The sequence below is a fragment of the Epinephelus moara genome, chromosome 22, assembly GCF_006386435.1.
Source record: "Epinephelus moara isolate mb chromosome 22, YSFRI_EMoa_1.0, whole genome shotgun sequence".
NCBI classification, from domain to species: Eukaryota; Metazoa; Chordata; class Actinopteri; order Perciformes; family Serranidae; genus Epinephelus; species Epinephelus moara.
Window position 1 is genome coordinate 36,311,610 of NC_065527.1, and position 12,124 is coordinate 36,323,733.

The 12,124-nt window shown below is 40.4% G+C and overlaps 1 protein-coding gene across 1 annotated transcript in view; it reads left to right on the forward strand.

Annotated features, from left to right (window-relative positions):
• The first annotated feature begins 758 nt into the window (after positions 1–758).
• Positions 759–12,124, forward strand: part of LOC126383469 (putative ferric-chelate reductase 1) — a 285,727-nt gene continuing 274,361 nt past the window's right edge. The window contains exons 1-3 of the mRNA XM_050033980.1: positions 759–880; positions 1,222–1,428; positions 2,482–2,618. Of these exons, the coding sequence (XP_049889937.1) occupies positions 835–880; positions 1,222–1,428; positions 2,482–2,618 (390 nt within the window). The 5' untranslated portion in view covers positions 759–834. The remainder of the gene's footprint in view (positions 881–1,221; positions 1,429–2,481; positions 2,619–12,124) is intronic.

Here is a 12,124-nt window from a genome sequence, read left to right on the forward strand (position 1 = left end):
ACTCGACACAAAAAGCTAAATTTAGAGCAGATCAACATGAAGCTTCAATGTTAAGCAGCTTTCTTTTCAAAACTGTATTTGTAACTGTATCTTTTCATTGAAAAAATAGTGCAACGTTGTATTGCATCAAATTCACTGATATTCATTAAATTTTGAATTGTTCAAATTTTATTCATCAACTAGCCTAGATGATTAGACACTCTTTCTGCTGACAAAATGTGCTGAAATCATAAAACATAGAATTCAGAACATTTAAACTGGAATGCATGGATTTTGGGGAAAAAATAAAGCAGATTTCATAGGGCCCCTCATGTATCAGTAAAAAGTCAACATTTCATCTGTTTTCATGTGTCACTTCTTGTCAGCTTTATGATGATCCAATTTCTAACTGATCCAAGAGGGTTTTCAAAGAGTTTATTCAACTTAAGGAGGAGAATTTTCTCAACACATAAAGGAGCACTTCATCCTTCAGTTTATCACAAACAGACAATATCAGCACATAAAGGAAGTTCCTGTGAGATGACTGAACTTGCTTCTTTCTTCACAGACTGTTAAACTATAACTATCTAGAGCAGCTGTTTGCTTAGGCTGGTGTCATGGCCATCAAGCACGCTGACACTGCCAGCATTGAGTGCCTCGCTCTGGTCACACACACACACACACACACACACACACACACATATATATATATAGTGTTAGTATGAGGTTCCTGTAAATGTTAAACTGATGTATGCAGCACATACGAACTGTGTGTGATCAGGAGGACAGATCACCTCCACCTTTGACGACCCCAAGCTGGTCAAACTTGGTCACTGCAAGCTGATTGAGGAGGTAATGATCGGAGAGAACACACACATCCACCTTTCTGGAGTCACCATGGGTACGGACAAACGCACATGCACATGCACATGCACATGCATGTGTACACACACACACACACACACACACACACACACACACACACACACACACACACACACACACACACACACACAGACTTTCAAACCTTCAACCATCCTGTCTACCCCGTTACTAGGTGCAGTGAGCTAATTGCAATAAACAGACCAGGTGTACATCTGTGTACCTGCGCCTGCTCCCATTACTCCATACGTTCCTCCTCCCTTCCCCAGTCCCCTCAGTCATTGTTTCTCTCACAGATTCCACCTGAGCTCTCAGCTGAAGAGCAGCATTGTATTACATTTGGTCTCTCTTTTTCACCAGCTGCATTTATGGATTTCATTGCAATACACATTGTGTTGCTGCTGGTGCGTATTGCTCCTCTGGTTCTGTGCTACAGCTCAGGTCAAGTTATGGACAGCTGTGAAGACATGCAACCCCACCACTTTGGGCTGAGGCCACAGACAGAATCAACGCCTTTCACTGTCACAACAGACCACAGCAGCTACAGAATCGGAGAGGAGGTGAAAGGTAAGCATCAGGCTTGTCTAAACCTGGGCTTCATATAATGAAGCTATTATATATTTATTATATTTATATTTATTATCATCAGGTTAGTGACATTCACAACTTAAACCAGTAAGGGAAAAATGACTATCCACCCAAATGACTAAAAAACATATTTAATTTTATGTAAACATTTTTTCCCCCCTCCATGCAGGCAGTTTTGAATTTATTTGTCCAGCTTTCGAGATATCTGTCTCTTAGACCTTTGCCTCCACCACAATAAAATGAAAGTGAAAAACACACAGGTAACAGTTTACATTGGAACTACATTTCTTAGAAAGTAGTCCCACTGAAAAGTGCTTTCTATGTGTCCTTGGGCCTATCTGTAAACAGCCTGGTTAAAGAATTTGCAAAAAAAATTGGTCACTTTGACATATTACTATTTTAAGCGGCACAGAAATGATTAGCTGATGGATTGCTTGGTTAATAATAGATAATAAATCAACAACAATACTGATAATTAAGTTAATCTTTTACGTAATTTATCCAGTGCAAAAGCAAGCATCCTCTAGTTTCATCTACTCCAGTTTGATGATGTGACGTTTATCGCTTTATATATTATTGTATATTGAACACCTTTGGCTTCCCCACTGTTCTTAAGACAAAACAACATTTTGGCAACACCCTTGGCTATGACAATTTGTAATGGACATTTTTACTGCTTGTTTTGACATTTAATAGACAAAAAACATCAGTTATTTAAAGGGATGTTGAACCTAATTATTTTAATAATCATATTGTTGTATTGTATTATTGAAAGGGATACTTTTCAACCAGGACTGCGTCACTGCCGTGTGGGCAATGTGTGCAGACAAACTAAGTTAGGCACTACCCGTGTTAAAATTGACTGATAAAATAATTAGACTAAGCAGCCTTAATCTCAAGATGTACTGAAATATACTGAAATGGAATGTGATTTGCCAAATGCTATCCTGACTTAAATGTCCTGTAATATTGTTTTTCATTAGCAGTAGGGTTTTCCTGGTTGTAAACACTGAGCTGTTTTTTTCCCTCCAGTTCAGCTCCAGGCTCCAGCCTCAACGCCATTCATTGGTTTCCTGTTACAGGCTAGAGAGATTGGGGGTTGGTCTACTGTAGGCTCCTTCACCCTGACAACAGGAGCAGCTCAGCTCCTCCCCTGCAGCCAGAGACGTGTGAGTTTACTCCCATTCACCTGACTGTTGTCAACAACATGCAGACCTACACCAGGCAACACAATATACCATGAGGAAATTGACACACCCTGTCTCGCTGACTGCTGAAATATCTATTTATTTATGTCATCTTGGTCTGTTTGACCTTCATCAAGTAACTAATGAACAGCATCCTAGATTGTTACATTTTCCAGCAGCCAGAAAGACAGTATTGATGTTCTCTGGTGAAACTGTACCAGTCAGCTCAGTGGTGATTAGCACTGTCACCTCAAAGCAAGAGGGTTTAAACCACCCTGGCCTTTCTGTATAGTTTTCATCTTTTCTTCCGTCTGTTGTATTTCTAACCCCCTTTTGATGGAACCACACCCACTTCCACATGACAAAAGCAGGCTGTCAGATATCAAGGCCCAATGAATGGCTGCCAGCCGACTACTTTGGTAAGCAGCAAGGTGGGTGCTGGCTCAAAGGTCCATGCAAGGCAAAGCAAGTTTATTTATATAGCACATTTCAGCAACAAGACAATTCAAAGTGTGCAACTTAAAGCATCAAAAGCTTTAAGATAATGTGCAAAGAAACACACCATAAAAGGATATTTAAAAACAATTGACTGAAGAACTAGAGAATAGGAAATAAAACGTTAAAATATACTACGATGGGTATAACATACAAGAATATAAGTTACAGTGCAGTTAATATCAATAAAAATATTTGAATAATAAAAGTTACAGTGCAGTGTAAGAAATGAATACATACTTAATTAAAGGCAGCAGCAAATAAAAAAGTTTTCAGTCTTGATTTAAAAGAAGTGAGAGTTAGTGCAGACTTGTGGTTTTCCAGGAGTTTGTTCCAGACATGTGGAGCATTAAAACTAAATGTTGCTTCTCCATGTTTAGTCTTGACTCTGGGGACACAAATAAGACCTGTCATAGAAGGCCTGAGAGATCTGGATAGTTCATGGTGTAGCAAAAGTTCAAAAATGTATTTGGACCCAAAACCACTCAGTGCTTTACAGCAGTATTTTGAAGTTGATTTTCTTACAGACAGGGAAGCCAGTGTAAAGACCTCAGAATTGGAGTGATATGATTTAGGCCCTGTGTCCACATAGCGCCTTTTTCTGTCAGAAAGGCGCTGGAAGGGCGCTGCGGAGCGCTGGGATGAACCGTCTGTGCACCCAAAAAAAACCACTCACGAGGGTTTTCGTTCCTATGACAACAATATCTTGACAATTCCTGTAGCCGCGCAGTTTTGCAGGTTTATAGTGATACATATACTGTGGTAAAGCATACATTTTCGTTAACAAATATTTTATTACACAAAAGACGAAGAAATTATGATTTTTTTTTACCTATTTTGGCACATACATACAAAATCCTCCCACTCCTCGCTCCAGGCAGCTCCAACTCTGCTCACATGCTCTGACTGAGCTACAGCGATAGATGCATTGGCGCTGTCCGTGGTGCTTTACACTAGGACCGCCGGGATTACAGCGCCCCTCCAAGCGCAGCAACATATGTAACTTCATTGCTTATGCTGCCCGTGTGCTCAGAAGCACACCAAAAATGCATTTGAGTAATTTCCGAGAAGTTATGATAAAATAAAAAAAAGTATTACAGACTATAGAATAGGACTGACAACCTCTCCAGTCTCTCATGTCAATTAATTAACACTATTTGTCGGCTTTTTATAATGCCTTTTTTGCCACACACACTGAACACGCGACTGAATGAATGAATGAACACTGGAAGTGGTTCAGCCGCAGTCCCGCCGGCTGGCGCGGTCACTGTTGAGATTCGTTTTTAATTATTAACAAAATGTTTTTTTATTGACCGTATGAATGGTTTTGTTTTCAAATAAATATTTGGAAACGAAAATGTATGCTTTGGTGTACTTTTACAGAGTTTTGCAATATGTATAGCTACCTGTAGGGCCTATGTATCAAAATGTAGCCTATAACTTTCAGCAGCGGTCTGCCGCGGTCGGAGGTATAAATGCTCAGAAGTGTAGTGTGTTTCATTTTTGTAACTTAAAGGCTTCAGAAAACATACAAGACGCATTTTTAGTAAAAGTCATAGGAAGAGAAGCTTGTAGACGCTGGCCTTCTTCTGGCGCTCAGAAAAAGGCGCTATGTGGACACAGGGCCTTACTTTCTTGGTCTTAGTTGAGAACTCGAGCAGCAGTATTCTGAATCAGCTGCAGCTGTCTGATTGATTTTTGAGGGAAACCTGTAAAGACACTGTTACAGTAGTCAAGACAAATGCATGGACAAGTTTTTTCCAGATCCTGATGAGACATAAGTCCTTTTATCCTTGATACATTCTTGAGGTGATAGTAGGCTGAATTTGTAATTGTCTTAATGGGGCTTTTGAAATTCAGGTCTGAGTCCATGACTATACCAAGATTTCTGGCTTGGTCTGTGGTTTTTAACATTGCCAATTGAAGCTGAGCACTGACTTTTAATCGCTCCTCCTTGGCTCCAAAAACTATTACATCAGTTTTATCTTTGTTTAATGAAAAAAAAAGTGGCACATCCAGTTATTGATTTGTTCAGTGCACTCAGTCAGAGCTTGTATTGGACCAGTCCCCTGGGGACACAGTTACTGTATGTGAATTTGTGTGTCATCTCTATAACTATGGTAGTGTTACCGGCCTCAGACCTAGGGGAATCTGGGCAGGTACAAGGCCCACAGGCTGGATAGCACTGTGGGTTGGAAAGAAGTGGAGATGCGGAAATGATGTCTTTCTCAAGCACTGGATGTTTATTTCTAAGCGCTCGAGCTACAGTCTCCACGGCAACCCACTACGGTGCAGCAGTGCAACAGCGCTATCTACCGGTGTGAAGTAAAATACATGGAAATGTTATCTGAAACTAATATAATAAAAATAGAAGGGGGTAACTTTTTTTTTTTTTTTTTAAACTAATATAAGGCCATTTTTTTCTACCCATTACAGTAGCATATCATGTTATTTTTCAAAATCTGAGCCAATGGAAGCATGTAGATGTTAAACAGAAGACGTCCCAGGATAGAACCTTTGAGAACATTTTTGTATGCTCTCTGAGGCCAGTTGCACCAAATGGTCTTTACTATGCCTGGTCTAAACTCCTAAGACGGTCTTTGTTAAGACCAGTCTTAAGGAGTGGACTTACGCCGGTTGCACCAACAGGGCTATGCCTGGTCTTAGCTACGCTGGTTTTAGCTGTGCGTGTCCATGTGAATGCCCCTGGAATGCCGCACGTGGCCTGCTTAGAGGAGCGTGATGACGTGAAATGATGCGCCGCTGATTCACCCTGCATGCTTGACAGTTGACAATTTACAGTTGACAGCCCCTCTCATCTGTGTTGACAGTTTATTTACAGTTTACGATTTGAAGAAAACATGGAGGAAAATGAAAGGGTAACTTTACCAGCATTGAAATTAGAAAATTAATGGAGCTATACAGCCAGCACAGAGACGCGTTGAGTGCCAAGCAGTCAAACGTCATCACAAATAAGAAAAAGCAGTCAGTATGGGCAGAGATAATGGGGCACATCAATACGTGTTCAGACTCTGGCTGCCTTTGTACAGAGGCTGACATTAGGAAGAAGTGGAAAGATCTCCTCAGCAGGGCAAAAAAAAGATGTCTCCTCCTCCCCCGAAAACCTCAATTTACAGTGACATCATTGTTGACGTATTTGGGGAGAATTCCCCTCCCTTCACTGGTGCTGCATCGCGGCCCGACACAAACTGTAAATCCGGTGACAGCTCTTCAATAAGTTCAAACAGATCTCTCCTACCGAATCGAAATCTCTCAATCAGCTCCTCGTCATTATACATATAATGGATTGCTTCTGTCCCTAATTACTCTCTCCCGTCTAAATGCCCGCTCATTGTACAGACGGTGGATGAGACGTGCCATTATCAATCTGCGCTCTCTGCGCTCTAGAGCGCATGACCTGCTCTTGACTAGGCATAAGATTTACGCCTAGGCTGCCTTTACACTACCATGTCTTGATGCCCAATTCCGATTTGTTGCCGATTTTTCCTGACTGCTGTTTACATGTTCTATTCACCTTATTTTTCACGGAAACACGGAGGCAAAACAGAACGCAGCCAGCTTCCAGTTTTTTATGCGACACTTCCGGTCCAGCACTCTTGACCACTGTGTAAATGTCCCACGGTATTTGCTACAGTGACATTACTGCGCACATGGAAATGTTTACATTACTGAAAGCAATTTTAAGGACTAACTTTACATAAGTTGATCATTAAAGTATAAATCACCTGGAAAGCTGGCGCTGCTCCACATAATTTAAAAGGTAACTTAGCCTACACAGAGCGGTGGAAATGCCCGTGCAGCTGCAGACGGGTGCGGCTGGATGATTGATGCGTACATGCTGATTTGGGTGCTATCAGAGCCGATCCGCGCATCACTATGGCTTAATAATCAACTCAGTCAATAAAAACAACCTGTCCTGTGTTGGGAGTGTATGTCGCTGACAGAAAGAAAAAAAAAAGATAGAAAAGCAGCGTACACCTCACATATTTATTTCTCACTGTTGCGCACACGTTTGGCTGGCATGCAGAAGCACTGTTTGTGTGTTGAGGGTGCGAGCCGCAGCTTCAGCTGCTCAGGTAGAGAGGCTGTGTAGCCCGGTGTGTTTTTCGCTGATTCGGTTCTGCAGGTTCTCTGCTGGTACACTGGAGACGGGGAACAAGCAGTTTGTCTCACTCGGGATAGACTGTGCTTTTTTTTGGTTCATAGTTTTTGATTGATGATTGATTTATTCGGCTTTCTTTCCGTTCCCTCGCTCATGAGCACGTCATCAAAATGCGCTGTCGTCGCATTATTCATGACGTACGACATGGATTGCCAGGAAATATCCGATCTGTCTGTTTAGATTACAGACCTATTGACAGATATATGATTCATATCCGATATATTTCCACATATGAAGGAGGCCTGAATCTGATCTGACAATATCTGATATCATGCATTTTTTTTCCTGTTTACACGTTCATGTTACAAATCCGATCTGTGCCACTTGAGAGAAAAAAATCGGAATTGGGTCACTTGAACCATGTAGTGTAAAGTAGGCCTTAGTGAGAAGAAGGCTTAAGCCTATATGGTGCAACTGGTGTAACTATTAGGTCGGACTTAGCTTAAGACCAGGCGTAAGCCCTGTTGGTGCAACTGGCCATGTTTAATTACCTATAGACACAAAGTAGTCCCTGTTCTTTAAGTAGGAATTGAACCAGAAGGTCCCACCCAGTTTTCCAGTTGGTGAAGTAATGTGTTGTGGTTGACCATGTCTAATGCACTACTGAGATCCAGTAAAACTAGACTGAAATTCTGCCACTGTCTATGTTTAAGTGGATGTCATTGAAGACCTTAACAAGCGCAGTTCCAGTGCTGTGGTGAGGCTGAAAACATGACTGGAGAACATCAAAACAGTTATTTAGTGCTATGAAGTTGTTTATCTGGTGAAAACAGGTTTTTCAACGACTTTACCTAAAAACAGGAAGTTTGATATGGACTTATAATTGTCCATTAGTGACGTGTCTAAATTATTCTTTTTTAAGAGGGGCTTGATGACTGCAGTATTTAGGGCCTGTGGGGAGACACCTGAGAGAAGAGATACATTTACAATTTTGTAGAAGTTCTGAGGCCATGCAATGTGAAATATTTGTGAAAAAGCCTGTCGTTAGGATATCAAGGCAGAGTAAGGAGGGTTTCAGATGTTGTATAATGTCCTCAAGGTTTTTATACAGTAGTTAATCGGATAGAGTCGTGACATGGTATTTGAAATGATTTAAGGTGGACACAGGGACAACATAAAACTTGTACTTGATATAGAGGCACTGACTGTGAATCTAATTTTCTGGATTTTGATGAAGAAGGAGGCAAATTTGTTGCAAGCCCTGGTGGATAGAAGTTCATAGGCTACTGACATGGGAGGGTTTGTTAGCCTGTCAACAACAGCAAACAAGGCACGTTCATTATTATGTTTTTTTGGCTATAATATCAGAAAAGAAGAACCCTCTTGCATTTCTCAGTCCTGAATTATAAATGCAAAGTCTCTCTTTGTAAATGTCACAATGAACCTGGAGATTTGTGTTTTGTCACTCTCATTTCTATTCTGACCAGTGCTGCATTTCTCCATGAAGACCTTCTCTTCCCGGAGACAACCTTAACCGTTAGCGGGTGCAATGGCATCAATAACATTTGTAATTTTAGAATTGTAATTGTGTACAAGCTCATTGACTGAGACCCAAGAGAGCATTGGTGTGGAAGAGAAAACCTGAATAAATATTTTACTGGCATTATTAGTAATATACCATTTTTTGATTGCTCTCTGTTTGAACCTTTGTGTGCACAGATTTAGTGCTCTCAAAGAAAACAAAGGAAGGATCTGAAAGAGCAACATCAGTCACCACAACCTCAGAAATGTTCAGGCCCTTGGAGAGAATTAAGTCCCGAGTGTGCCTCTAATTGTGTTTGGGCTTTGTGACATGCATCACTCCATAGTTATCAAGAACACACCTGTAGATATTTCGAAAGGACGAATTCAGCTGAAGAGCCACATATTTAAAAGAAGCAAAATTTTTCTTCTTCAATCTTTATTTGCTACATGTAATCACAGTGAAACGTAATCCCTTAAGCTCCTTTAGGCTGTGAGACAAAAGAGCCCAATAAGCAACATTTATCAATAATAAGCAAATTAGCAACAATATGTGATCCCAGTGGCCTGAGAGTAGAAGCTACTCATGAGCCCCCCAGCACCAGTCCAGTGCACAGAAAAAGGGCCTTTGGAATCCCAAGAAAATCCAGAACGGCTGTTCCTCCATGTCCACACAGGCACCTACCCAGAGATGAAGAGATGGTCTTGCCCATCCATGTGGTCTGGATCAAAGCTGGTGTTTATGGCCTTTCTAGTCATCCAATGACTCAAAGCGCTTTTTACACTACGAGTCACATTCACCCATTCACACACACTTTCATACACTGGTGGCAGGCCTGGAATTTCGTCATTTTAGGGGCAAGGCCACTTGGCCTTTCGCGTTGTCAATTTTTTGAGGGCACAAAGGCCAAAAGCCAGGGCAGCAAGGCCATAAAATAAAACAATGATTTTAAGTCCACGTCCATAATGAATTTAATTTAAGGACTAAGGATGTATAACTATCTGTGAAATGAATAAATAAAACAAGCTCAAGTAAGAATAATAATAATGAGTATAATAAGTAATGTGATTTATTTCATAGTACTAATAAACCCAATGTGTTTTAAATATAGAACAACCAGGTTCATGAATTTATAAGCAAACAATCTATTTTTTGAGTGTACATGATACACTGATTCACTGAACAAGACTGGCTTACAATTATTTCTGATGTGTTGTTAGATAGCTAACAAACAAACAAACTACTGCAGGGCTATTCAATTACTGTTTCAACTTGGCCGCATTTCAAAACCAGATAATGTCAATGGCCACATTTTTAGCAGCGAGCAACCGTTCTACTTTTCTTTTTTTTTTGCATACATACTGTATATATATTACACAGGCATGGCCCTCCTCAACATAATGCAGAAACAGACTAAAAGAGAGCTATCAATGCACAGAAGCATAATAAGTGACATTAACAGTATCTAATAACACACACTACCTCTCTACCAGCATCTCCCTCTCCCCTCTCCTCCACACACACACATGCACACACCTCACCTCCTGATGCTTTCCTTATAGGTCAGTTACACAGGATATAGTTTTATACAGTCCATGGCAGCAACAGTCATGTTTACAACAACAAAGTCACTATTTAAAACCCAATAATATCTCACTGGAATATTAATATTCCTCCTGACATCACAATACTGATTGAAGAATGTCACGTTATCTCAGTATGAAGACAAACATCAGTGTCAGTCATTCATCCTGCTCTCTGTCCCTCCTCTACTGCGGACACTCGCTGTCTGCAGGTCGGCTGCCTCAGGTAGGCTACATGTTCATATAAAATGTTAGCCTACATACAGACAGCTTTCATTTTAGTTTGTCTTTAACACTTTGCTGTTAGCACCGCGAGCGCGATGTGCTTGTGTCGACCGCGATCGTAAATCATAATAGCGCTGAATGAGAGAATCATATTTCAACGACAGAGCGGATTGAAATATGGCTGTCTACATTTATTTTATTTATTTATTAAAAGGATCCCCATTAGCTGCCACCTAGGTGACAAGCTAGTCTTCCTGGGGTCCAAAACAGATTAAAAATAATAATAATAATAACAAAAAAACCATAACATATATAACATTATCAAAAATGCATGTACATTCATGGATTACATTACATATACATTGGCAGATTATTATACATTATACATTATGTAAGGGATAATGCCCGACGAGGTGTCCATTATCAGAAATGAATGGGCGACGCGGAGGCGTGAAGTCCATTCATTTCTGATAATGGACACCTCGAAGGGCATTATCCCGCTTATACCATGGTCACTTACGAAAGAAATAAATATTAAATCAATTATTAATACGTTAATGTTGTTTTTTACCCTTAAAATCGTAAGGTTTTCACAAGAAGCGGCTGAGAGGACTATTTAATATATCTCGCTGTGACGCGTTGCCAAGGTAACCGGCTCTGGCCACAGAACCTGCAGCTCGGTCGGCCGCAGCTGTTATATTAGGCCTAATCAGTGGAGGGAAGTGAGATGATTGCTTAACATTATGTTACGTGATACAAAGTATCATTTCAGAGGGCAAGGGCCTAATCAGTGGAGGGAAGTGAGATGATTGCTTAAGGTTATGTTACGTGATACAAAGTATCATTTCAGAGGGCAAGTGCACCTCTTACCGCTTTTGTGTGTCCAGAGGATGATGCGAAATTTTGTTTCAAATAATCAAAATCCACAGATAGTTTCCTAAATCGTTTTTATTGTAATAAATATTATCCACCATTCTCTCTGATCATTAAATGTGTATCAAGCAAGTAAGTCTATCCTAAATCGTTTTTATAAATATTATCCACCATTCACACTGTATCGAGCAAGTAAGTCTATCCTAAATCGTTTTTATAAATATTATCCACCATTCACTCTGTATCAAGCAAGTAAGTAGCCTAAGTAAGGTAAGCAAGACAGAAAGACAGGCGACGAACTATTTAAAATTAAATGCAACATTGCCGTTGATCGTGAAATTTGATAGAGATACTGGCATGTCCATCATAGTGGCATTTGAAGGACGGAGATTTAACGTTTGTGGACCCTGACCACTGCTGGTTGGGACGTTGCGGGACTACAAAATATGAGAGGCCCTTTGAGACATAATTCATACTTGGTTTCACATGTAACATCATAGTCTCATACGTACACCACTATACTCTTACACAAACACTACTATACTCTCTTACATGCACAATCATACTCTCATACATACACCACTATACTCTTACACAAACACTACTATACCCTCTTACATGCACAATCATACTCTCATACATACACCACTATACTCTCACACAAACA